The sequence below is a fragment of the Ambystoma mexicanum genome, chromosome 9 (assembly GCF_040938575.1).
Source record: "Ambystoma mexicanum isolate Mex_15411 chromosome 9, UKY_AmexF1_1, whole genome shotgun sequence".
Lineage (NCBI taxonomy): Eukaryota > Metazoa > Chordata > Amphibia > Caudata > Ambystomatidae > Ambystoma > Ambystoma mexicanum.
Genome location: NC_090931.1, coordinates 1,378,428,887 through 1,378,454,585, shown reverse-complemented (window position 1 = coordinate 1,378,454,585; position 25,699 = coordinate 1,378,428,887). Strand labels below are relative to the sequence as shown.

Here is a 25,699-nt window from a genome sequence, read left to right as displayed (position 1 = left end):
GACATGGAGCAGGCGTGCGTCACACGCACATGGCACATGGGATAGAGCCAAATTACTGAAGAACTGTTATCTAAAGGCGAGCGATTGGGCAGAGAGCCTGCATTCATTTGGCAACACATCCTTTCATTGTGGGATGAAAGGACGCTGGGTTTTTCTCCGTTGTCATTTCAAAATGAAAACTCATTGAATGTTGTATGGGGTAAATAATTATATAGATGGGTGTTAGGGAATACTTAAATAATTAAAGGTAATGGGAGGTTGAGAGGGAACCCCCCCAAAAAATCTTTAAAAAATTAAAAAAACATACGTTTTCTCGTTGAAATATCCTGCGATGAAATGACATGGAACCATTCATTTTTAAGATTTGGCGAAGGCATCACAGGCCCTCCAGAATACATTTTGATGACAGTGTTAACGTAGCGGTGACATCATGCACACTAGATTTATGATGTCTCATGCACGTAACTAACTATAAACAAAGAACAACATGGTGTGGGCATGCAACACACACACGCGACACCCGGGATAGAGCCTGACTACTAAGGAACTACTACTTAAAGGTGCGAGATTGGGCTGAGAGCCTGCATTCATTTATAAGATTAGCTTACTGTTAGAAATTCATCCCTAACCTTTCGAGACCAACTGGGCCATGAATGCAGCAAACATTATTAATACCAAGTTATATTACTGCAATAGCCTGCTCATTGGTTCCCCCCTGGCAAATGTAAAAAGCCTACAAGTGATCCAAAATGGAGCAGTTTGGGCTGTTTGCAGCTTTGGTTGACTTAATGATGTCACCAATGCTCCTAGACTGGTTGCCCGTTAATCAAAGAATCAGATTCAAAGGCACCGTGTTAGTCCATAACTGTCTGACAGGCAACGCCCCAAATTACCTGTCAGACAGAATTTCTAGAGTTCCCATTCAGCAAATTCTTTGCTCAAACAAAGATATTCTTCTACAGCAACCACGAGTCCTGCTGAAGAGGATTGGTGGCTAAGGTTTTCCAGCCTGGGCCCCGGATCTCTGGAATCAGCTTCTGTCTGCTCTTAAGGGCTGAGAGTCAACTGCCCAGCCCAAGAAAGAAGTAAAAACGAATCTTTTTGATCTGGGCTAGGACTCTCCCTCACTCCACTGACATGTAACTTTAGTTGATTTTGTGTTGTTTTAAAAATATCATTTCTGATCTTTTGACAATTACCTAATCACTTTTTGTACAGATAATTTCTGTCATATAACTTATTGAATATCATATATAATTTATAGGCTCTGTGCGATTCACCGGCCCCACCAATCACTGTGAACATCGGATTGTGTCGCTGAATCATGGAATTATTTGCATGGAAAATAGGGTACATGGGTGTCATTATGTGCACAAATTCCCATTTGTCGATTCATGGAATCGAATGTGCAGTACTTTTCCTGGACTTGCGTAGACTTCGAGCAGGCTCGTTACGTCTATGGGAGTCATCCAGGGACTTGCGCGAGACTCCACGCAGAGCGTGAGCATGTCTTGTGCAGAGGGCTGTGAAGGGGTGGAACAACTAAAATGGGGTGGAAAAATAGGCATTCCGACCACGGCCTGCAGGCAGTACCTCGCACACCCACAATTACGTAGCACAAAATGTATTAATGGATTCAATCGTGCAACCTCTCGCGGGAAATAGTCACGCAAGTACTTCATATTATCCGCCACCCGAAGGCAGACATAAGTAAACTTGCACATAGGATTCGCAGCACGAAGGTGGAGTTGCATGTAGGATATAGGGGGGCATGTACTCAACCTGGGTTCCGATCTAACTTAGGGGTGCAAGTATGCAGTTTACCAGGGTGCATAAATGGTTTACAGGGTTTGTACGCATATTTCCCGAATAATTACTGAGTTACAATTTTTTATACCCATTTTGACAAGGTGCCAGACTCCGCACAGGGTCCTCGAGATGCAGGCCTGCTTGCGGGGGACCCCACGCACTGTTTGAAGGGTGCGTGTATTTCTGCACACGGAAGCATGCAAAGGAAACAGTTCTGGCTATTTACGCTTTGCGTGTGGGCGTGCCGGGGGTGTTCCGGCTGCGACTTGCCATTATAGGTACTTTGTACTGTAAATTCCATCAATACAACAGGGTGCACATTTTTCATTCTGTGTGCAGGCTCCCGCAGTGTCCTTCTCAGCGTGCAGCCCTTGCAGGATCTCTGCGCACATTTCCATGAATCAGACCCACAATGTTCTAACCTACGCATAATATGACCTGGCACTGCTGCTGAAAATGTGCATTTGGCAATACTGAGTTAAATTATTCAAAATCATACATGGCAATGTTGTCCTAGCTTATCATAATGGAATGTGGCTGTGTTGAGCAAAAAACAAGGGGGATCCAGGGAGTCCCTCTGTGGGACATTAGTCCCGGGTTACAAGAGTCTTACCCAGATTATTTAGCTCACCATCTTTCACAAGAAGAAATATCCAAAGGTATCAGTCTTTGTCCTGCCCTGGGGCAGTCCAGGACCAAAATGCTAGGCAATTCTCCTCTGAACAAGAGTACCAACAGCAAACCCAGACACATGTTTTGGTCTGGATGGACCTCATCAGTAGGGTGGAGCTGTGCCTCTCTCTAGTGAGCAAGGGGTCCATGTCTGGATTCCCCTGGTAATTTAGTGTGAGAGCCAAAGTTACTTAAATTATGCAAAATACAAGTGGGGTCATGGGAGCCTCTCTGCTCGACATTAGTCCCTGTTACAAGAGCCTTGCCAGATTCTTTAGCGCAGGATCTTTCACAGAGTAGAAATGTCCAAAACATATCAGTCTTTGTCCTGCCCTGGGGCAATTCAGCACCAAAATGCTAAGAATAGTGAGCAAGTGGTCCACGTCTGGGTTCCCCTAGTAACATGCTGAAAATGTGTAATGTGTGGTCACTTTGAACACTATTTCCGGGGCCTCTTTTGGTTCCCAGTCCACTCCTGGCCACATTATTGGCATTGTCAATGCTTATAAATAGGAGATTTGTTGCATGTTTACAGCAAGGGAAAGCATCCGAGGTGCTCTTGGAAACTACTAGACAAAACATGAGTCAGCATATTAATGATATAATCACTGAAAGGTCCTATGTTACTTTAGAAAAAAATGTTTAGACAACCTACCTACATAGCTTTATCAATTTAATTGCGTTCATAAAATCACATTTTAAAGTATAGCCAGAAAAAACAATCGTAAAAACATACAGCATAATAAAAATACAACTGCATCAAGCAACACTCCCTCAGTATTCCAGACTCACAGTAAACTTGTTTACATCTGGTTAGTCGGTCCACTCCCCACCCATAAGACAGAGTGTCTCTGCCAGGGTTTCTTTAGGTGGCATCTAAGCTCGAAGGGCACCACAGGCTTTGTTGAAATTAACATAAAGAACAGTGCTGGTTGGCAAGACACCAACTGTCTCTTAATATAGTCAATACAAATTCTGCCCAAAAGTCATTCAGCAGTAGGCATTACAAGATGAAGTGGAACAAGGTCTCAAAGCCACCGTACTTGTGGGTGTTATCTGAGCCCTCCATGCTGTTTTTTTGCCAAAATTTGTATCTGCCCTGACAGGTAGTAGGTTCAGTCTGGCCTTCATAAGGAGGACTCTGTGCAAAGGCACAGTCACCGGTCACGGATGATTGGCAAAACCATTTGAGGGGGTTAACAGTAGGTAAGCCCTTGCCTGTGCCATGACCATCATTTCATCTTCCCTTGCTGATGCCAGGAATTACATACCTTTGGCTTTTATCAGCATCTTGGGGAGGCCTTCCATCTTTCCTGGATCATCAAAGCCTGTGTAACCGGGACTTTATGTGGTTTAACCATCCAACTTTACTGTGGCATTTTAATGTGATCAGGATCTTAATTAGGTATTTTGTTAGAGGGCTATGGGTACCCACCCAAAGTGAGGCCCAGGTTCAAATAGTTGTCTTATATATAATAATTAAGAAATGCCATTCCAAATGCATAGAATACACAGGTGTTGAATGGACCATAAGTAATCTTCCCAAAAATGAGTTATCTGCCTTTTGAGACAGGGGCCCACTGTATACCCGCCTATGTCATACCCAACAATGCCTGTAAGGATGGCGTTGCCCTCATAAACGTTAATCATGTGTTCCACAAATGAATGTCTCAGATTCTTTGCTATTCTAAAAATGACTTTTCTGGTCTGACTCATCTTAATACTTAGCTTCATATTGTGGTCATTCCACTTTAGCTGTCAATTAAATGAAATGCCTTCATAGTGAAAGGAGGAGCAGCACTCCAATTGCTTTGCCTCTAAGAACATTGATGGCATAATTCCTAGAGACACACATCACAAAACACGTATGCCTTTTAACCTGTAAGCTCCTGTCTCTCAGGCATTTATCATATTACACAATTAGTGCCCGTAGTAATCTTGGTGTCTTTGCCATGAGAACATCATCGGCATAACAGGGCACTGGCAGTCTCCTAGCACTGCACTGAGGGACATCAATTGTGGTAAGTGACTCTAAATACAGGACCAAGGTATTGACATAGAAAATTAAAAAGGATGAGTGCCAGGACACATTGTTGGTGAACCCCATTCCTTACTGCTAGACAATCAGAACATTATCCATCCAGGCCATAGCACACAAATACCTTGTATTCTCATGGAGTGACTCCAGCATCCATATTAAATGGCCTGGTATGTCTATATCATGTAGGGATTTTCAATGTATTCTCCTTACCACGTGGTCAAAGGCGAAGCTGAGGTCCATTAAAGGGCACATAGATAGGAGAATCCAAACCTTGAAGGTTTTTTGCTAGGATAAGGTAAAGATTTAGGCACTGATGTATTGGATCTGTGCCTGGGCAAAAAGCTAATTGTGTGTCTGATACAATACTATTTGCTGTCACCCAGTCCTCCAGGAGCTTTAAAATAATGCTCGAGAACAGCTTGGATGTCCCGTCTAAAAGAGTTAATGGCGTATATGAGGAGGGTATGGATTTACTGCCCTTTTTGAAAATCAGAACAATATTTTAATTTTCCAGATATCAGAAATGTCTTCAGTTCTAATATTCTGTCTAATGACCTGTAACAAGTAGGGACCCCACACATCCAGCAGATAATGGAATATCTCATTAGGGACCCCATCAATTTCCTGGGATTAAATGTTTTCTGTCTATGGAGGATATAAACAACCTCCCTCAGTGTTATCAGGTCCGGAAGGCCATCAGTGCCTGACCACCCCCCTAACTGGTGCAACCGGTGCCATTCCAGACCATGGGCCTCATTACGAGGTGGGCGGTAAGGGATTACTGGTACCGGTAAGGGCACCGGCAATCCCTAACCGCCCTATTACGAGTTCCCTTTGCAGGTCCTCCCTTAATGCCTGGTTTTGCCAGGCGTTAAGGACGGGACCCGCAAAGAGACTTTGGTGCTAATTACGGTACCGCAATTTGCGGTACCGTTATTAACGCCTTCCCCATTCCCATTGAGCCCTGTGGGGGCTCAAATGGGAATGGGGAAGGGCCCTGGTGAATGGGGAATTACCGCCCCTGCCAACCTTGGAATGGGGCAGTAATAGCTCCATTCACCAGGGCGGAGTCAATAAGGATTTGGAGGCAGCCATGGCTCTAATAGCACGATGGTTATCTCCAAACTCCTAATTAGGCCCCATGTCCTCAGTACAGAGCAGCTCCTAATAATGCTTTACCTTGGTCTCCTCCATTACATGTACCACCAGACCTCCTGCATTCCTGTATTCCTGCCTACAATGCTCCAGAATGCTTTGGTCACTGACCTCTCTGCTGCCTCGCATAGAGATTCTCTATTTAGAATAGCAATGTCCTTCCTCATATCTGATAGGGCAGACATATATTCCCAGGCCTTAGCCAAATCTCACCAATGTCCACACTCAGGCTTTTAGCTCCTCTAAGAGAAGTCTTTTCTTGACCTCACAAATATCAGACAGCCAGGTTTTATGATGATGAAAACTCTTTCTTAAGTCTGAGGCCGGGGATGCGCTAACACACCCTGATAAAGTCTACAAAAGTCCTAACAATAGCATCTGGGTTGGAGTCGCTATCTTAGCATATGATCAATTTGGGGAAAGTATCCTTATTGACTCAAACTCCCAGTTTACTATCATTTTTACAATTCCAGCGTCTTAATCTGGAGTTGCCCCTAGTGTGATAACACCCGGGCAAAAAATTGACTTTATATTTATAGCCTTGTTTATTGCCCATTTCAGGGTTAGTGGGCTGCGGTCACTTTCAGGTCTTTTTTGGATTTCCAAACCAGCATTACAACCTCACCACCTCCTTGGTAAGAGTATACAATCAATGATGCTATAAACTTGGCCATTATCACATGTATAATCCCCATCTGTACCTGAGATAACCCTGCCATACACAGCTCTGTTGCCTGACTCTGCCACAAGTTCCCATAGATACATTGCTTTGACAGAAGTAGTAGAGTCAGGCAGGGAAGTGGGAGGGACAGAGTGCCCTCTATCTTCCTCTGTGAGTATACACATATCCTCAACCGTCCCGAGCCGTGTTTTGAAATCTTCCCCAACATAAATGTAATATACTTTTACCCATTTATAATATTACGTTATGTATTATGCATTTTTTCCAAAATTGTAAATATGTCAGCAATTGCTACTTGTGGTATGATATGATATGATTGGTTATTTATAACGCACAGACCCGGGGATCGAACCTGTGTTGCTCCGTGTCGTCTTGCTTCCAAGGCGAGCGCGTTGCAACTGACCTATCCTCCCGTGCTAAGTAATTATGCAGTATACATCCCACAAAAGCAGGTTTAGTTTGGAAACAGATCTTGAAGAGCATTGAGATTATGTGACCTACGTGCTACGTGATAGTGATAAAACTAAGCAACATTTCACATATCTGACTATATACAACACGGTTTTTACCTACCTGCTGATGAATAGGTTGTGGTGGCGGATTCAAGAAGAACCTCGGAGATGGCTGCACAGCTGCATTCGGAGAGGCTTCCTTTCACCGTCACAGGTGATGTGCTAGCATGCCTCAAGGCGGCTTTCAGCGGGGCTTGGTGGTTATACAGGACAGATGACAGACATCCCACAAACCCATACCTGTTAGCTTTCAGAACTTCCAAATCCAGTCCAGCACTGTCTGTCAGACATAAAAGATATGCAGAAAATACAGTCAATCATTACAAAACATGTTGTCAGTCCAAGAAGAAAAAATATGAGTACATTTCTGATTTGACCCTTTTTGCCTTCTAATGAATGCGCGGTTTGGTTTTTGAAGAATGCCTCCTCCTGTATTTCTGAAGCAACCTCCACACCCAAATAACACTTCACAACAATATCATCAACAACTGCTTGACAAACATTGCACAACGCAATTACAACCAGACATCAAGCCCAACAAAAAAGGCCAAGTTGGTTTGAAGAGAATCAGAACACATCCAAGTGAAGGTTGCACAAAATAAATAGTGCCATCACCAAAGATACCACTACCACAAACATGGAGAAGGCGATTACACAGAAAGCGTCAATAAAAACGGCTGATGAGTTGGGCATGGAACCTGGCAACACAATTACCCGAGTTTGACTTAAACTGTATTGGTGTATGCTTGTGCACCTGTGTATAACAGAGAGTTTCCACTGATTGCAGCAGCAGGGATTTGCAAATGATGTACATACAGTGCATATGAATTGTATTACCTGTAACAGTATATGAAGTACGTATAGCACTGAAACCGTGTGTGAACATTCTTTTACTTGCACCCTGTACAGTAACGTATCATAAAGCACGTGGGACTGTTCAGACCCTTCTGGAGAAGTGCACCTTGGTTGATCAACCATGTCGTAGCTACCCTGTGTGTGGTAAAGTACTTCCAGAGAACTGGGACCTTGAACACAGGCCTCAAGCGATTCCATTTGGCAAAGGGAGTTTTATGATTTTTAAACAACCACACTTCGATATACATAGAAACAATATGGTTTCCCCAATATGGGCCTCATTATGAGTTTAGTGGTAACCCGCCGGCGGGTTGCCGGTGGGTTGCCCCCGAACTCGTTACACTGTTTTCGCCGCCTGATATCCCCTTGCCACCGGGACGTGCCCGGCTTCCTGGGATATCAGACAGTGGCAAGTGTAAATCCCCATTCCCATGGAGTCCTATTGGACTCCATGGGTACATGGAAGCACTGGCACTGTTGCTAACAGTGCGGGTGCTTCCGTGACAACTCTGCCTAACAGGGCCGTTGCGCCCGGCAGGTCAGACCTGCTGGGCGCAACTGCCCAGGAAGGCAGAGTTGGAGTGTGGCGGTCCGGAAAAGTTTGCGCGTACCGTGCAGCTGCCAACCTTATTTCCAGACTGCCACACTCAGAATGAGGGGCCCAATATGTCTTGGGCCCCCACAGTGAAGTAGGGCATTTTCTATGGCCTTAGAGATCCAATCACCATCACAATGCCTCTGGGCTGCTGTGCACTTTAAAATTGTTAATAAATAAGTAAAATAAATACATATCCCTCATATAATGTATACCTAGATGTCTAGATGTTCCCCTGTAAGTGACTTCAATTCAGCAATCCAACTAAGTCAATGCCTAGTCTGGGATGCCCAATGGAAGCCCTTATTTATATATTTTTATATTTTTATAAGTTCTTAAATCTGGATGAGCCAAGAAGTAGGTTGTTTTGCAAATTAAAAGGTTTATTGGAAAAATTTAACTATATATATATATATATATATATATATATATATATATATATATATATATATATATATATATATATATGTCACTTTTATGAATAAATTAATATTTGATAGCACACTTATGAGTATGAACAGTGATCAACAATGAATAAGATTATAGTAGCACAATTATTTAATTACTTAGGAGTTGGTATAGAAAGGATAAGGTAGCAGAGAATACTTTGTATGGTTTCAAGGAAAAGCAATGATGGAAAGAATGCAGCACAGAAATAAACTGGATATGGTTTCAACAAGAGATAATCTGATCACTTTTTCCTCACTCCCCCCATATGCAATATGAAGAGATGGAAATGAGGGCACACAGGTTTTCAGGAATACAATCAGAAGCAGTTCAGTTCCCGTTCCCCCCAGCAAGCTTAGAGAAACTGGGATGATTTTAAAACACAGGCCAAATACTTTTAAATGTGGTTGCAATGAAGTGAAAAATATGCTAAAAATGATTTTAATTTCCTATAGGAGATTCAGGGTAGGTGATAGCTACTTTGAATTAGTTCAAGTCAACACTAGCAATGGTTCATGAATGATTATCAGAGTGAAAACGAATTTCAGCAGTGGAAAGCAAGAAGCAGCTATTTTTACAAGTGGTGAAATTGAGTCAAATTGCGATTCGCAGCACTTTTTCCGAGTGCGTCGATCGCGATTACGGAAAACCTAAAAGGAGTTGGAATGTCATTTGTTGGAAAGCGTAGGTTCTTAGCTTTAAAATGACAGTTAAATCTTGCTTCTAGGACATACGGTCCAAAAGATACAGACATTTTTGTGGAGGTAGATTTTCCAAAATGAAGTCAAGATTTCAGAATGACAGATGACACTTTTGCAGCTTTGAAATCACAGAATGGACACACGATTTCTATGCAGTTCTGGACAGGTTGAAATGGATGGGATATGATCACTTTAGACTAAGAGATTGGTTCTGTACAGTTCTGGCTGGATACTCACTCCTAATTTTGGAAGGGAATGGACCCCGTCACAGATCTGGTCAGGTTTGGGCTGCGGTTCTCTCGCCACGGGATGGTCTCTGCCACTGGTTCTGCTCACAGTGGTCTGGTCTGGGTCTGCTATCGGCACTGCACAGCGGTCTGGTCTGGGTCTGCATACAGCTCTGCATTCTGGGTTTGGATACAGCTCTGCTTTCTGGGTTTGAATATGGTTCTAGTCAAAATCAAACAGCTCGCCCGGCTGTTGAATAGTTTGGTTAGGTTGCTGGATTCTGAGGCCTGCTGAGAAGGATTCAGCTTTTGGTTCAGGCCTCTCTGCTTCAAGTTCTGGAGTCTATCGGGAGTCTAAGTTCTGGATATGGTCGGGCAGCGTGCTGCGCAGAAATGGATGAAAGAGTGGAAAATGAATATCCCTATCTGGGTCTCTGTGGTTCTTTTTATGTCTTTTGAAAGTGAGTGGGAAGGCTGATTTTCTATGCCCAACCCACTAAGGATTCTGATAGGTTAAAGGATTTACTGTCCTCTGACTGGAGAACGGAGTAGTGAGTCAGCATGAGTCAGAGTGATGCTATGCTTATGGCTTGACTGAAGTCCCTCCCCTTAGCATTTACTTAGAAAAATGTTTTTCATAACCAAACATGCTTCCCAGATACACAAGTTGTTGAAATTACATGTACACATCACACATGAATTAAGACAGGTCTCTGTTCAACCCTGATCTTTCTAAGAGCTTGGCTGCAGAAGTGGCAACATTTTGCGCTTTTGATGGGTTTCACAATATTGGTTTTTCATCAAATCTGACACAGCGGTACACACCCTCTCTGAGCATATTACAGTAAGTTTTGAGGTCTCTAGCATAAACACAGATGTTACAATATTAATAATTACAGGGCTTGGCCTCAGAACATCCTACAGCGTCCAGCTTCGTCTCAAATTGTGGGTGCATTTTTCATATTAAGAATCCCCACATTGTACATTTCTGTCAACTTGATACAATATTTTATAAGCAATTAATAAAATGATTAAAGAGTGGAAAATGAATGTCCCTATCTGGGTCTCAGTGGTTCTTTTTATGTCTTTTGAAAGTGGGTGGGAAGGCTGACTTTCTATGCCCAACCCACTAAGGATTCTGATAGGTTAAAGGATTTACTGTCCTCTGACTGGAGAACGGAATAGTGAGTCAGAATGAGTCAGAGTGATGCTATGTTTATGGCTTGACTGAAGTCCCTCCCCTTAGCATTTACTTAGAAAAACAATTTTTCATAACCAAACATGCTTCGCAGATACACAAGTTGTTGAAATTACATGTACACATCACAGATGAATTAAGACAGGTCTCTGTTCAACCCTGATCTTTCTAAGAGCTTGGGTACAGAAGTGGCAACATTTTGCGCTTTTGATGGGTTTCACAATATTGGTTTTTCATCAAATCTGACACAGCGGTACACACCCTCTCTGGGCATATTACAGTAAGTTTTGAGGTCTCTAGCATAAGCACAGATGTTACAATATTAATAATTACAGGGCTTGGCCTCAGAACATCCTACAGCGTCCAGCTTCATCTCAAATTGTGGGTGCATTTTTCATATTAAGAATCCCCACATTGTACATTTCTGTCAACTTGATACAATATTTTATAAGCAATTAATAAAATGATTAAAAAGTGGAAAATGAATGTCCCTATCTGGGTCTCAGTGGTTCTTTTTATGTCTTTTGAAAGTGGGTGGGAAGGCTGACTTTCTATGCCCAACCCACTAAGGATTCTGATAGGTTAAAGGATTTACTGTCCTCTGACTGGAGAACGGAGTAGTGAGTCAGAATGAGTCAGAGTGATGCTATGTTTATGGCTTGACTGAAGTCCCTCCCCTTAGCATTTACTTAGAAAAACAATTTTTCATAACCAAACATGCTTCCCAGATACACAAGTTGTTGAAATTACATGTACACATCACAGATGAATTAAGACAGGTCTCTGTTCAACCCTGATCTTTCTAAGAGCTTGGGTGCAGAAGTGACAACATTTTGTGCTTTTGATGGGTTTCGCAATATTGGGTTTTCATCAAATCTGACACAGTGGTACACACCCTCTCTGGGCATATTACAGTTAGTTTTGAGGTCTCTAGCATAAACAAAGACGTTACAATATTAATAATTACTGGGCTTGGCCTCAGAACATCCTACAGCGTCCAGCTTCGTCTCAAATTGTGGGTGCATTTTTCATATTAAGAATCCCCAAATTGTACATTTCTGTCAACTTGATACAATATTTTATAAGCAATTTAATAAAACATACATTTGCCTCCACTGCAGTACACCCATTTGTTTGTTCGTGCCCCTAGAAACTTGGCTTGGCTCAGAGGTCAAATGTCTTGCCTTCCCTAGAGCAGTGTTGACAGTTCACACCCAAAATCAGCATACCCTATTCAGCTGAAGGAATCCTTTGTATGTTTTTTTCCTGCTAGCAGGGCATCAGTCCAGGGTGCCACTCTCTATCTGATTAACAGAACCACGTGATTTCCTGCCTTCTTGCTGAGAATACTAGGTGTAAAGACTTCTCATGGACAAGCAAGCCTTTGAAGTCCCAGCTAACTCAGGTTCACCGTTTAGCTCCAGAAATACAAGTCTGCTGTCAGAATTTAGATCGATAGCGCCGGTCTGTGTCGGGCACCGGTATTACACCCATTTTTGACAGCTGCCTTAAATTAATACTTTTCAAAAAGGGGATTTTACTTGATAGCATATGATCCTTGCTAACATTGTATTGATGTGGATTCTGCAGTAGAGTAATGTAGAACACCCAACCAGAAGTTGGATTTTTTTTGTTGGTGGTATCATGTCCATGATTTTAGCAATTTTGACAATCAAGAAATGAATTGTTGAACAGCTCTGTATTCCTTTGTCTGCTCGTGTTCTGTGGGCAGCCACAGGATGGGGCTGGCAATGGTCTCCTGTATTAACACTGACAGAGGCAAAAGAAGATGGCAGCCTGTCTGCCAGGTTCTCACTACGCACTTTCTGGTGATTTCTGGCCAACAGAATGCTCTCCGGCGGCCATTATGATGTTTCCCATGTCAGTAATGCACCATGATGTTGTATGGCTTGGATGCGTGGGTTGAAACATCCCACACCCCTTAAGCCTAGCACAACCCCAAATAGGTTTTCTTAGTTTGCCAAGCAGTTGAGCGAACGTCCGTTGACGGCTGTTGTACTCCCTGTTTTAGATAATTGCAATTAAAAACAGTTATGTTTTGCCAACTTCCTGAGTCGGGCTTATTATTGGTGTAAGAGTAAAATCTTTGTCTCCATCCATCCCATAGAGCACCACCTTGCTTGAGGGGCCTCTGGGATCAGATATATATAGGAGGAGACATAAACATAGTTCCTAGCAGCTTCACCCATATCTGTAACTGAACATCTCATTTAGAATACCTTTGGGTTCACATGTTACAGATATTTTAAGTTGGGTCGAATAATCTGTGAGTGAATCCAAGATTTATTAGGGTTTACACATAACATGTCCTACATAGGGAGCAGTTGTTTCTTATGAGAACCCAAAACCTGTATGGTGTTGAGTTACTCAATACAGGGTGGCTTTTTACACAAAGGTGACCCAGCCCAAAATGACAATTCTCTTTCGATGACAACTCTCAAATGGCAAAACAGAAAGGTGATGCTTGAAGGTTTTGAATTAATCATAACCACGGCAAAGCTCTGGGCAACCCTCCAGACCATCGTTTTTTCAGCCTGCCAAGCCATTACTGAAGGGGAAAAACCATATGCAAATCAGGGTTGCTCCTACCCCAAAAGGGGCAGTCCAGCCCGAACTGCTAGCTCACATCCCTTCTGCACAAGACCACAAGCATCCCCAGACATGTTTCAGCCTTGTTGGGCGTCATCAGTGAGGAGTAGCTTGGGTCTCTAGGCCCGGCAGACTCGGGACCCACGTCTGGGCATACCCGTCCCACTCGGGGTGACTTTGGCTGGACCCCTTTTGCAATGGCGCAGACAGGCTAAAACACGGTGGTGTGGAAGGTTGCCCAGAGCAATGCCAGTGGTTCAGATTCATTCAAAACATTCCACCCATCACTTTTGTGCTTACTGTTTGTCTCACTATGTGAGAGAGGGTATGCCCAGACGTGGGTCCCTTGCTCGCTGCGCCATAGGGAACCAAGCTGCACCTCACTGAGGAGGCCCAACAAGGCCGAAACATGTCTGGGGTTGCTTGTGTTTCCGTGCAGAGGGGACCTGGCCTAGCACTTCGGGCTGGGCTGTACCATTGGTGGCAGTACCTGACTGATTTGCATATGGCTGGACCCCTTTTGCAATGGCGCAGACGGGCTAAAAAACGGTGGTGTGGAAGGTTGCCCAGAGCAATGACAGTGGTTCAGATTCATTCAAAACATTCCACCCATCACTTTTGTGCTTACTGTTTGTCTCACTATGTGAGAGAGGGTATGCCCAGACGTGGGTCCCTTGCTCGCTGCGCCATAGGGAACCAAGCTGCACCTCACTGAGGAGGCCCAACAAGGCCGAAACATGTCTGGGGTTGCTTGTGTTTCCGTGCAGAGGGGACCTGGCCTAGCAGTTCGGGCAGGGCTTCTACCATTGGTGGCAGTACCTGACTGATTTACAAATGGCTGGACCCCTTTTGAAATGGCGCAGATGGGCTAAAAAACGGTGGTGTGGAAGGTTGCCCAGAGCAATGCCAGTGGTTCAGATTCATTCAAAATCTTCCACCCATCACTTTTGTGCTCACTAACTCTCAAATGGCAACATGTTAATGACTAAGGTTTCTTGACAAGTCACAGTTACTGGTACTATGCTCGTATGACACACTGTGGGGGTACACTAAGACCCATTGTTCAGTTATTGGGTATCCCACCAGGTCCAACTGAAGGCTTTGAGCTACGGCCTGAGCATTCCGACCCATATCATTCAGTTTAGAAGACGAGCTGAGATATGTGGATATTAGATTATTAGAATAGACATGGACATATGCCATAAACAGCCCTCCTGTGGATTTTTTTTTAATTGCTCCAAAAAAAATTTCCATTAGCTTTTAGTTTCAGATAAATGCAACACACACATATTTTTCTGGGGGTTCAAAGGCTGTAAATCTTAACACTTTTTGGGCAGTTTATAAAGTTTGAGTGTTCAATCTAGCATGTGCCCTGCAGAGGAGGGCAGCTGGCATCCTCTGCAGGTCCTGATCACTTGTCTCACCGCCCTTACTCAGCTTGGCAGCCCACAAAGGCAGTTGGGTATTCCCTGTACTTTTTCTGTCTTCCGATCCTACATGGGCTATGACTCCAGAAATGAAAAACACATGTACACTCAAGTCCAGGAAAGTTTAAGGGGAGGAAGCTTTCGTTTCACTGTGTAACTGTCGAGGGACCAGCAAACATTGGACGGACAATAGCATTTCTTCTAAGCAGCACCTGTGGATTTTGTGGATCAATAGTGGAATTTACTGCCAGGGAATTGGAATACACTTTCTATTTGGCTTGTGGTCAACCACGTCTTAAGTAAAACTGAGCCACACAAATTCTACTGAGTTCCCCTTTGCAAATAACCAATAAGCCAATTAAAAGTAGCAGAAATGCTCATGGCTCCTCCCTCTCTCCAGCTCACCTGATTCTATCTTTTTTAGATGAATCACAAAGAGACAACTCTAACAACTGCTGCAAAGTTATAGCAGCCCCACCACCAGTGGTGACTGTATGCAGCGCAAGCGACATTCACTAAGTTGTTTGTATGTTTGTATGTTTATTTATTTGTTTATTTATTTGTAATGCACACCAGACCCACGGGTATCAGGGCGCAAGAGCAGCAAGGTTATTCTCAGCTTGGTTACAGTGCTGTACAGTGATTCCAGGTGTGTACATGCGTCAAGTCACCTTGTACTTTTAGTTCCTACATTCAACTGAGGCCACCATCATTGATGAACATTACACATTGAATCTCACCCACTCTGAAATTTAACAACTTTTTGATTCTTCTATCCTGGTCAAGCTGAAGGCATTTTGACAATAAACATACATTTTACACAATGGACACACCGCAGATTAATCTTTATTTGAGAGCTTGTCAGGGCTAGGTTATTTTACGGCTAATTGATATCTGTTTTGCTGTATGTTTATCTAATGGACACCTTTACAGAGCATATCTTCGTCGACTCGACCTGAGCCGTGGCTCTGGATAGCCAGTTCATCCTTTGGAGACCGAAACGAAACATAACATCCATTTGAACCCTCCAGCAACAGAAATAAAAGAAAGCCTAATAGTGCCCTCACATGTAGTAGTAGGTGAAGTGCCTGCAGTTAATTCCCGAATTCCTTACAAAAAAGTTAAACATAAGCGACTATTTCCGTATTTCTAGTTCAGCAAACTAGCTCACACTGACTTGAATATATGGGCATGCCAACTATACAAATTAATTTGAATATTGTCATTTAAATGTGCATTAATGAACAATATATTTCAGCATAGTCTGAGTGGTACTAAATCAATACAATTAATGAATACACTTTTGCTGAATACCCATATGGGGTTCAACAATCCTTATAGACTAAATTAGCTAATAACACGGAATAAAATCAGGAATTGTCCTATGTGTGAAATAATTTAAGAAATGCGCATGGGATATACATTATTTTAAGCTTGTGTGTGTATTTCTCTGAAGGATACTTTCAATTAGTCTATAGTGATTAAGATGTGTTTAAATTAAGAGCTAATTAACAAGTCTGATACACGGTAATTGAATATCTCTCTATAGATTTGCAGCATGTCAAGATATTTAAGAAACCTAATTGACCTAAAAACATCTATTATGAGTCAATGATTTAATTAAAATGAGGCATGCTCTGCTATTTCAACTTCACTCTGAATTTATTTGTATAATGAAAGGTGTCTTCAAATCAAAATGAAACCTCCAACGGCTCGGGTTGAGATTAATTTGATGGAATGTTGCCAGTTTGACATGCTGCCATGAAGTCCCAGTCATCTTGATAACCTTCCTCATGACATTGCTTTTTTATTATGAGAAAAGTATTAAAAAAATTGCCTGGTCAATACAATACACATAGGGCCTCATTATGAGTTTGGAGGTAGCCATGCCGTTCTTAGCGGCATGGCTGCCTCCAAACTTGTGTCCGGGTCCCGAAAAAAGGGAATTACCAGGCCATTCCAAATTTTGCGGGCCTAGTAATTCCTTTTTTTTGGCACCCAGTCCCGGTACATCCCCATTCCCATTCAAACCCCCATATTGCTCAATCGGAATGGGGAGGATGCTAACAACGGACCTGTTAATGACAGATTTGTTGTTTGCATCCTGGTCTGCTCGCGGGTGGCGGTATGCACGTCTGGTCTGGCCCAGACGTGCATACCGCCACCCGCGAGCAAACTCGGAATGTGGTGGCCCGAATAAACTGTGAGGCCCATAGTCTGTGAACATATGTACCTTAACACAAAAATGTACACATTTCTCACAATACTGCTGTATTGTTTATACTGAAAAGCAGGCTAAAAATCAATATCATTTAAAAATGAATGCATTTTTTTGGGTCAAATAGATGACAAAATGCATATTCCATAATATTCTTTATTAGCACCCGGTGGGAGGGGAGGTAGCCTACCAGTCAATCAGGAGACTCGTAATAGGGTATTTTCCTCATGGTAAAGCCCCTGCTCTGAGTCTACCCAGAAGCGGGAGGCAGCAATATTCCCTCCAGGGAATGAGGCAAGTGCGCCCCAAGCCCTCTCCTCCGGTTTTCCTCATGTCCCCAAACTCCAATTTGAACATCCCTCAGCCACCTCTCCCCCACTTAGCTTGTGCTCCCTTTTCCCTCGCTGGCCCTGAGAATAATCTGTGTTCCTGGTGCATCTTCGTCGAGTCAATGGCCACAATGGGAAGGGAGAAGGGACTACATGTAGTGCCCTTCTGCCAAATCCATGGTGGCCATCTTTTTTTGTGCTGTTTCTCAACTTAAAAACAGCAACTAATAGCATCTTGGTAAACATGCTTGTATGGTAATAGCAATAAACCCTTGCTGTCAAGGGGTTTTACCAGGGCAGGCAATGCCCAGTCTAACATTAAAGAACTCGTTTTGCTTGGGCTTCTATATGGAACGGTCATTAACTGGCCCAGTAAATCCCCTGCCTGTCGAGTTTTACTGTATAATTGGGAAATTAATGCCATAACAGACCTCTTCTTAGCCAATTGGAATGCTCGGAATGCAATCTACAATCAGTGGTATAAAATATGTTCTAAACAGTATGACTTGAGCAGCAGCCTGACAAGCAGCATTGACATAGCTATCTTCAGTTTCTTAAATGCCGAGAGGTGCTTGGGCTGTTCAATTCCCCTAACTAACAGCAATGAACAGCAAATGATGTACAGTGTATTGTTAGAAGTTCAGTTCGGCATGTGTGCTCACATTTGATCACCAGTATAAAAGAAAATCATGTCTCCATGTGATAAGAGCCTTATATACCTTTTGGGTGGGACATTAGACTCTTGGGAGGGAAAAGGTTGAGGGAGAAAAATAAAAGATCATACGAAGGCTCATAGGCATTCTGTGTCAGTCACACCTGCCTCCACTTCAGAAGAGTTATCATATTATTTCAACCAAAATAAATCATAGTTCTACGTGAACGACATGCAGCTGTCTTTATTTCATGTCATTATCTCTCTATGGGTAGCTGAGATTTTCAAATATCCATATCAATTAGCGCAGCGTTCTTACCATGTCTCAAAGCAATCTTCCATGCAATTTGTAGACTCCCCTTGTATTAACCTAAAAGACTTTGGCCCTAGATTTTAGTATCGACATCAACGCCGTTCAAGGTAAGCAGTAGACGTCAATCTAATTGTTGTTGTTCATGGATGTAGTCATATTGAAGGGTGTACTGGTGTGTACTGGGTCCACATAACCACAGGCGAATGGCAGTTGTAATAAAGTCAGAAACAGAATTATCTTTCCCCAGTACAGGGTGTAAAAGGCCAGGGTCTGGGGAGTGCAGTGATTGAAGGGCAAGGAAGGGATACCAGGACAGCTAAGCTCTTGTAAGAAAAAAAAACAACATTATTCAAATAGGGATTTCTGCTGGCATCATTTATCACCGATATTCACCCACTGGTATATTCTGATGGAAATAGCGTTCCTGTCCTTTAGTATTCTTCCATTTTACAACAATTGTCTTAATTTATACCAGCTACAACATAATGCAATCTCTAACCAACATCACCAGACTTCTAGTCTACCTGGTCTGTTCATCACAACAGGTTTCTCTGCTTATTCCACAGCGTTTTCATACGCATCACTCTACATATCCTCACTGTGTATAATGGATCTTCCTCTTGTGTTTCCCATCCAATGGCTCGCGTCCATACTGCACAGGCCTCTTCAAACCCCATCCATTCCGCCCTTGCTTTCACTTAGAAAAGGCAACAGCAGCTTTCTCTTCCCCAGGGGATGCCCTGATTCCTGATTGTGCAGTGGTCATTTAGGCCTTTTCTGAAGCTAGGGGTGAGTTGCCACAATTTACACAATCAACACAAATAAACGCAAGCCCATAAACATCACTCAAAATTCATTAATTTCATGTTCATTTCAGAACAGCGGAAAATAAATGTTCCATATAAACACATACATACAATCAAACCAAAAGCATACACAAGGAATTCAAAACAACAGTTCCACATTTGAATAACCAGTAAAGACTTAAGAGAAAAAAAGTCATTAAAATCAGCGAAAGATAAACTCATTAAGATCTGCACTGCCTGCCTCAAGGGGCTGAGTGCCTAATATCCAAATTGTGTAATAGTTAAAATGGCATTAAAATAGACATGCTTACAATCTCATGAAGGACAAAGAGTCCCAATGTGACTCCAATAAATTCTACCCTGATAGAAGCTATACATGGGGTAGTACAATATTTTGTTCCATTGGTGAAATGTGGGACTGACTCGCCACTAGTTAACATCTTGGGCCGGATTCATGGAAGTGTTTTATAAAGGTAAATCCCATAGGAAAATGTTCCATGATTCAGGCCTCTTGTGTTCACAGCATATTTTAAAAAGGACTATAAAGCCCAGCCAGAAATCGGGGAGTTAGCCCAGAACAAGTAAGTCAAAACTAGGCGACATTGTGTGAGGCCTCATCACGCAATGCTGGCTTCAAAGTCGTGCCTCTAATTGAAGAATAAACCGGGCAAAAAAGAATATAATGTCGTAGGCTAATTGAAAGCTACCACAAGCCCTCTGCAAAACAAACTTCTGCAGATTTGCTGCAAAAGCAAGGCTCAATCTTGAGCTACAGATGATAGGTTTCGTTGAGTGGGAGAAAGCGGTGTTGGTAGGTTTTCAATCATGATGACGTCTGTTGGTTTTTTAAGTTATTTTGGTACTCTTCAGTTCAAATACTTGCAACTCCGTTGTTGCTGATTAGCGGTGGGATTTTACTATGGCGCTCATGCCCAAAGAAGCTTGTTTAGGGTTTCAGCTGTAGTTGTTGAAGCCTAAAATTGTTGATTTGTCTCTGCAATATGAGATAGGGCAACAAACATTATGAAAACTGAAAAGGGAACATGATAGCAGTGTAGAGTAGCAAGTGGATGCATTCTCCCCAGGCACCACACCCTCACCTCTGTCCTATTGGAATGACAGATGAGGAGCCAGCCCCATTTGGGAACCCATGAACAAGTTTATGCAACATGTCCATACCACGTCGACTGTATGAAAGACGATATGCACTTAGGCAGCCATTTAGAAGATACCTCATGTTGAAACAGTGAAGGAAAGTTATCAGGAAGGATGTCTCTTGCAGAGTTGCCGGAATACAGCCATGAATAAAATGGTGCACAACATGGATGCACGTTAAACAAAGCCTAAAGACAGCAAAAGAATGTCCCGAAGAAAATGTATGACTCTGTGCTGAAACACTATGAAAATACTTAAGAATAACAATGTAACAGGAGTACTCAATGATACGGTACACATGAACACAGAGAAGAATGAACTGACCCAATATTCAACAACAGTAAATACGCAAAAATGTAAGGTAGAAAGTATACGTAGAAGATATCTTATGAGATGTATATATTCAATATTCTGGATGACCATTAGAAGAAGATGGACAACGGCTTATGTCAATCAACCCAGCTACCTCAAAACATGAGCCCAGGATCTTAACGTGGAAAGATGATGAAGAAGCTGTTTTCACTTACGAAATAAAGAAGCACATTGGCTTGGAACCAAGGATGCAATTTCGAGAGATTGAAGAAAAGCACACAGGGAGCCTTCGAGCCAACCATGCACAAGGACTTATTTCCCAAAGATTAGGAGGAACAGGAACATTTATTGATGCCAAATATTGGACAATCAAAAGGGTGTGAAGTTTATATGGGATAGAGTGAGCAATTCTCTAAAGGTCAAAAGGACCAATTGCAACAAGCATAATTTAATCAAATGGTGTTAAAAAACACCTTCGGTATAGAAAATGTCATTGTCTTGTAACACATGATGAAGAGCTCCCAAACACAGGCTATTCATTAAGCCTGAAGCTAAGACGGTGTTGTGCCTACACTCCCTCGAATATCCCGAGACAGTGCAGACTGGCAAGGTCAACCTTCAAACAAAATATACTGGCATGAGACCTACCGATGAGAGAGAGGGTAGACTCATTGAGGAAACAAGGAGAAAGCTGACATAGCTCCAAGCATCTGGGTTTCATTTCTATTTACGTGCTGCTAGCAAGCCGAATGTCCAAGGTTGGTTTTGGGTTGCCAACCAATTAGAATTGTCTGCCATGCACATTTACATATAATATTGCAAAGTGTTATTCCGCTGCCACATTGTCTTAGACCACATGTATAGAAGTAGCTCAATGTGTGTCTTTCAGATAAGAGACCACCAATGAGGGACTTGCACGCATATAATCTATAGGTCAACATGATCCCTTCATCCAATCCCAACCCTCGATAGATTTTTGCAGTTTGCCAAGTAGGATGACGTCATAGATGATGCATTTAGCATTATATAAACTAAATATAACTGGAAAGACAGTGTGAATCAGCATGAGTTGATTTGATGAGTGTGTATTCGCCCTGATTTACTTGGTTGAGAATAAAGCACTATTTTATCATCTGCTTTGAGTCTGTCTGGTTATTTGGTCTGAGATATTTTATTGGTTATTCCATCTAGCACACAGATGCTTCAAGGTGCTACAGCACAGCAGATAAGGACCTCATAAGAAAAGCATATAGTTGTTGGTTTGGGAAACCAAAAATACTGAAGACACATGAGGGTGGAAAAACATAATTGTGGACATTAAGATTGTAAGTAGTATGGGGGTGGGTGGGCCTGACAGTTGATTGAATATATATATTTTTTAATATAGGTCCCCTCCTAAAGGCTTCATTATCCCAAAGTATTCATTCACGAAAATCCCTTTTTTGATCCCAAACTACGTGGATCAGAAGAGGATGAATGTCGTGGCTATAGCATGAGAGTTGTCCGGCACAGCCCTCCAAGGTTTTCTTGAGAAATGTCACTGTGAATAGACATCCTTGCTCATTCCAGTCATGCTGATCAGGAAGACACAGCCTAACCTGAAGCCTACAGCAGGAAACTGGGGCCAAGTACAGTGATGGTGTTGCGTGTTGGTCACATTGAGGCTTGAGCTTTTTCTACCTATCTATGGCAAGTTGAATCTTAGTGGACTACCCGCTCAGCTATGATTGGAACCTTTTTATTCCCTATATTTTGCACCTATGACGCCTGTGGGACGATCAGCAGTCTATATGAAAAGGCATTACCGCTCAACCGAACCAATTCTCTCCTCTGCAAGGCCTATGCTTGGTTCAGATATCCAAATACACATCTATTATCACTAGATGAAGAGATATGCTGTGACCAGCAGTTGCCAGTAAGCGTTGTTGGTTCTCTTCAAATACCCTGCTTTCATGTAGGTTCCCCACAGTCCAGTCAGGACAGAGTGTGTAGAGGCTTAGTTCTTACTTGTAACTGGAGGGCATCATGAGAATTTCCTAAATTTCCCCAACATGGAATTCTTGAATCAGGGCTGCAAGAAGACATGCCCTGCCCAACTCATGGTACAGTGTTTTATTTGCAACTGTGTTTCTATCTCAACATAGTGGATGATATTGCTGTGTGAAGTAGCGGTTCAATGTCTGTTTGATCCATTTGGACAGCGCCACAGGCCCATACTTAGTGGAGAGTCACGCTAGCCTTAATGACATGATTTGCAACCTCTCCTGCTTTCCATAAAAGATCAGTGAGCTAACATGCATCACCAAAGTGGTGCTGGTGGCTAAGGAGTCACGCGAGAGGCTCATACTGAAGATCCAGAGTCCTTGATGATGATGAAACCGTGAACGATCAGCCTACTGGAAAGTGTGGGTAACATCCCCTGGCCAACAGAGCTGGCTTGACTGGGTTAAGCGAGCACACCTGTATGTACTTGATACCTTTCTTAATATAAAAGGAATACATATAGATATAGATTCAGAAGCAAGTTTAAGTGCTGTATCCTTATACTTTGCATTAACAGAGCTTCAAAGGAGAATTGGAGCAATATGTCTGGGCATGACAGAGACATATATGTCAGCTGAGATTCTAAAAACCCAAAATTACCTTCTTAAGAAAATCTGTAATCTGACAAAGGAGTGTCTCCTAACGCTTAGAGCCTGATTAACTAATTTTACAATGGTGTAATCCCATTGAAAAAACACCGTGTAAATCAAGCCCACAGTCTCTCCAACCCATTATCAATCTAACCTGTACAAGATTATGAAGGGGTCAAGCTTCCAAGAAATGATCTTGAAAGTAAGCACCCATTTCAATGATTGTTTTGTGGACTGGTACCAGAACTGCATATCCAATCATGATTGTGTTAGAGGTGGAGTAAATGGTGAGGACCCTGCAAGTGTGTGATTGAACAATAATTGTCCCCTGTGCATACATATAAGGGTGGTATTATGGAAGATTTGCGGCTGCCACAAACTCACCATTAAGGCTATTGTGTGCACAAATTAATAATTACAATAGCATCAGGTGAACAGAGCGAGTCTGAACCTGTTTCCACCAATGTGCAAAGCCTGTTGATGTGTGTTTACTTGCCAATGCATTTGACTTTGTGCTTACAACACTTGCATGGTACGCCCCTATGTTTGAGAGAACAGGGTCCCATGGTGATAAACTATTATGGAGAGGAAAAACATGACATTAGGTGTATTTAATCTGTATTTATTATCTGATTGTGTACTACCACAGAGAGGTGTGCACTATTCACACTTCATTTTCAAAAATATAAATATGTGTTTGCTTGTTTGTTTATTATGTATAGCATGCACCACACCCTAAGGTATCTGCGTGCAATACAAGACATATTGGAAGACATAGACACATCTAGACAAGGCAAATGGTACATGAATATCTGACAGTGACTTGCATAGATCAAGGCAAATGGTACACGAATATATAACAGTGACTTGCATAGATCGGAGCCTCTTAATGGGAGACCGGACGATGCTTGCAGAGTATACATTTGTCGGTATAAGGTGCTGAAGAAAAGAAGGATGAGAAGCTTAGACAGGATGATGGTATGTTCCAATGTATTGCAGACTGCTATGTCTTTTAGCTAAGTCTCCACATTTGCTAGCACACCTTTCATACAGGCTAGAGCCAATCTCCTTCTAACCACTTATGGTGGTATTCCTGTGCACTGACTGTAAACCGTGGTGATGCTCCTTGTGATCTTTTAGGGAGAATTCTCCAGAATGGCTAATTTACCTTACATACTGAGTCCCTCAGCAGCTTTGCTGAATTTGTAGGATTTATTTTTTTCACCTGGTAAGATTGTGAGCCCTTTTTCCCTCTCTTACATGTGTTTTGCTGTGTGTGTTACATTTTTGTGTTCATAGACAGTGGATTCTCACCTATTCCAAAGGCATCATCTTTTTACTGTGTGTCACGCAGCACCTTTAGAGCAGTGACACAGGGTTGTCTTTTTCAGACTTCCCACTTTAAACTCCATTTTCTGGGATTGACTACTGTCTCCCTGAACATGTAAATTTGCCATTGACTTTATTAGTCTTTTTAAATTCACAGACCCAGTACAAACTATCTTCCATAGAGTACTGGAAAGGGATAATAGTTATCCCTTTTTGTCTGTCTCTCATGGAACATTATTTTGTTCCCCTTTCATTAAGATTTGGCTGGTGGCAGTGGTATCTACCATATTTTTAATACTGCGGTCTATGTAAATAGCCCTGGTACTGTTTTAGGCTAAGTTAGTAGCCTCGAACTTAAATCCGCTGGACCCCATTTACTTTTATTTGGTTCCGGCTGGGTTTATTCGCCATTTCTTTTTGTAAAGGTCTTTCTCGTGTTTTACTCTGCACACCAAACCAGGTTTGGTTCCTTTGTTCGCCGTCCTTTGGCGGGCTTCTGCACAGAAGCCCTCCTTAGGCGCCTGAATGTCTGGGTGGGCAGGATGTGAGGGAGGATTTTAGGACCCCTGCCAAGGGTTCCCTTGGAAACCCAAGTCACATTCCTGTTTGATTGGCTAGGTGACTGTCCTGCCAGGACAGCCACCCTGCTGTGTGATTGACAGCCAGGCTGTGTGAATGGGGGAAAACTGCATAAAAAGCAGGACTCGGGGACTGGAAGGCAGAGTCGCCACACGATCAAGAAAACCGAAGAGAAGCTGAACGAAGAGGACCACTACCACGACTGAACCTCCCGGTGAAGCCCAGCTGCGGGTCCGAATCGCCAAACTTCAACGACAGAGAAGATCTGCAAGGAATCTTCTTCCCTTGCGCTGGTGGGACCAAACAGTTTGCCAAACACCAAGCAAGGCCTCCCTCTCCTGGTCGAATTTGCTGTGCACAGCTACAGTGAACTGGATAGCCAGGAGGCTCGGACCTTGTTTGGGTTTTAAGGAGTGCACCTTTTATTTGTTGCTTTGCTCTG

The 25,699-nt window shown here is 42.6% G+C and overlaps 1 protein-coding gene across 1 annotated transcript in view; it reads right to left on the bottom strand.

Annotated features, from left to right (window-relative positions):
• LOC138489132 (contactin-associated protein-like 5) overlaps nucleotides 1-25,699 on the bottom strand; it is a 1,196,734-nt gene that overhangs the window by 19,762 nt on the left and 1,151,273 nt on the right. Inside the window, exon 22 of the mRNA XM_069616767.1 lies at nucleotides 6,933-7,151. Coding sequence (XP_069472868.1) covers nucleotides 6,933-7,151 — 219 coding nt within the window. The remainder of the gene's footprint in view (nucleotides 1-6,932; nucleotides 7,152-25,699) is intronic.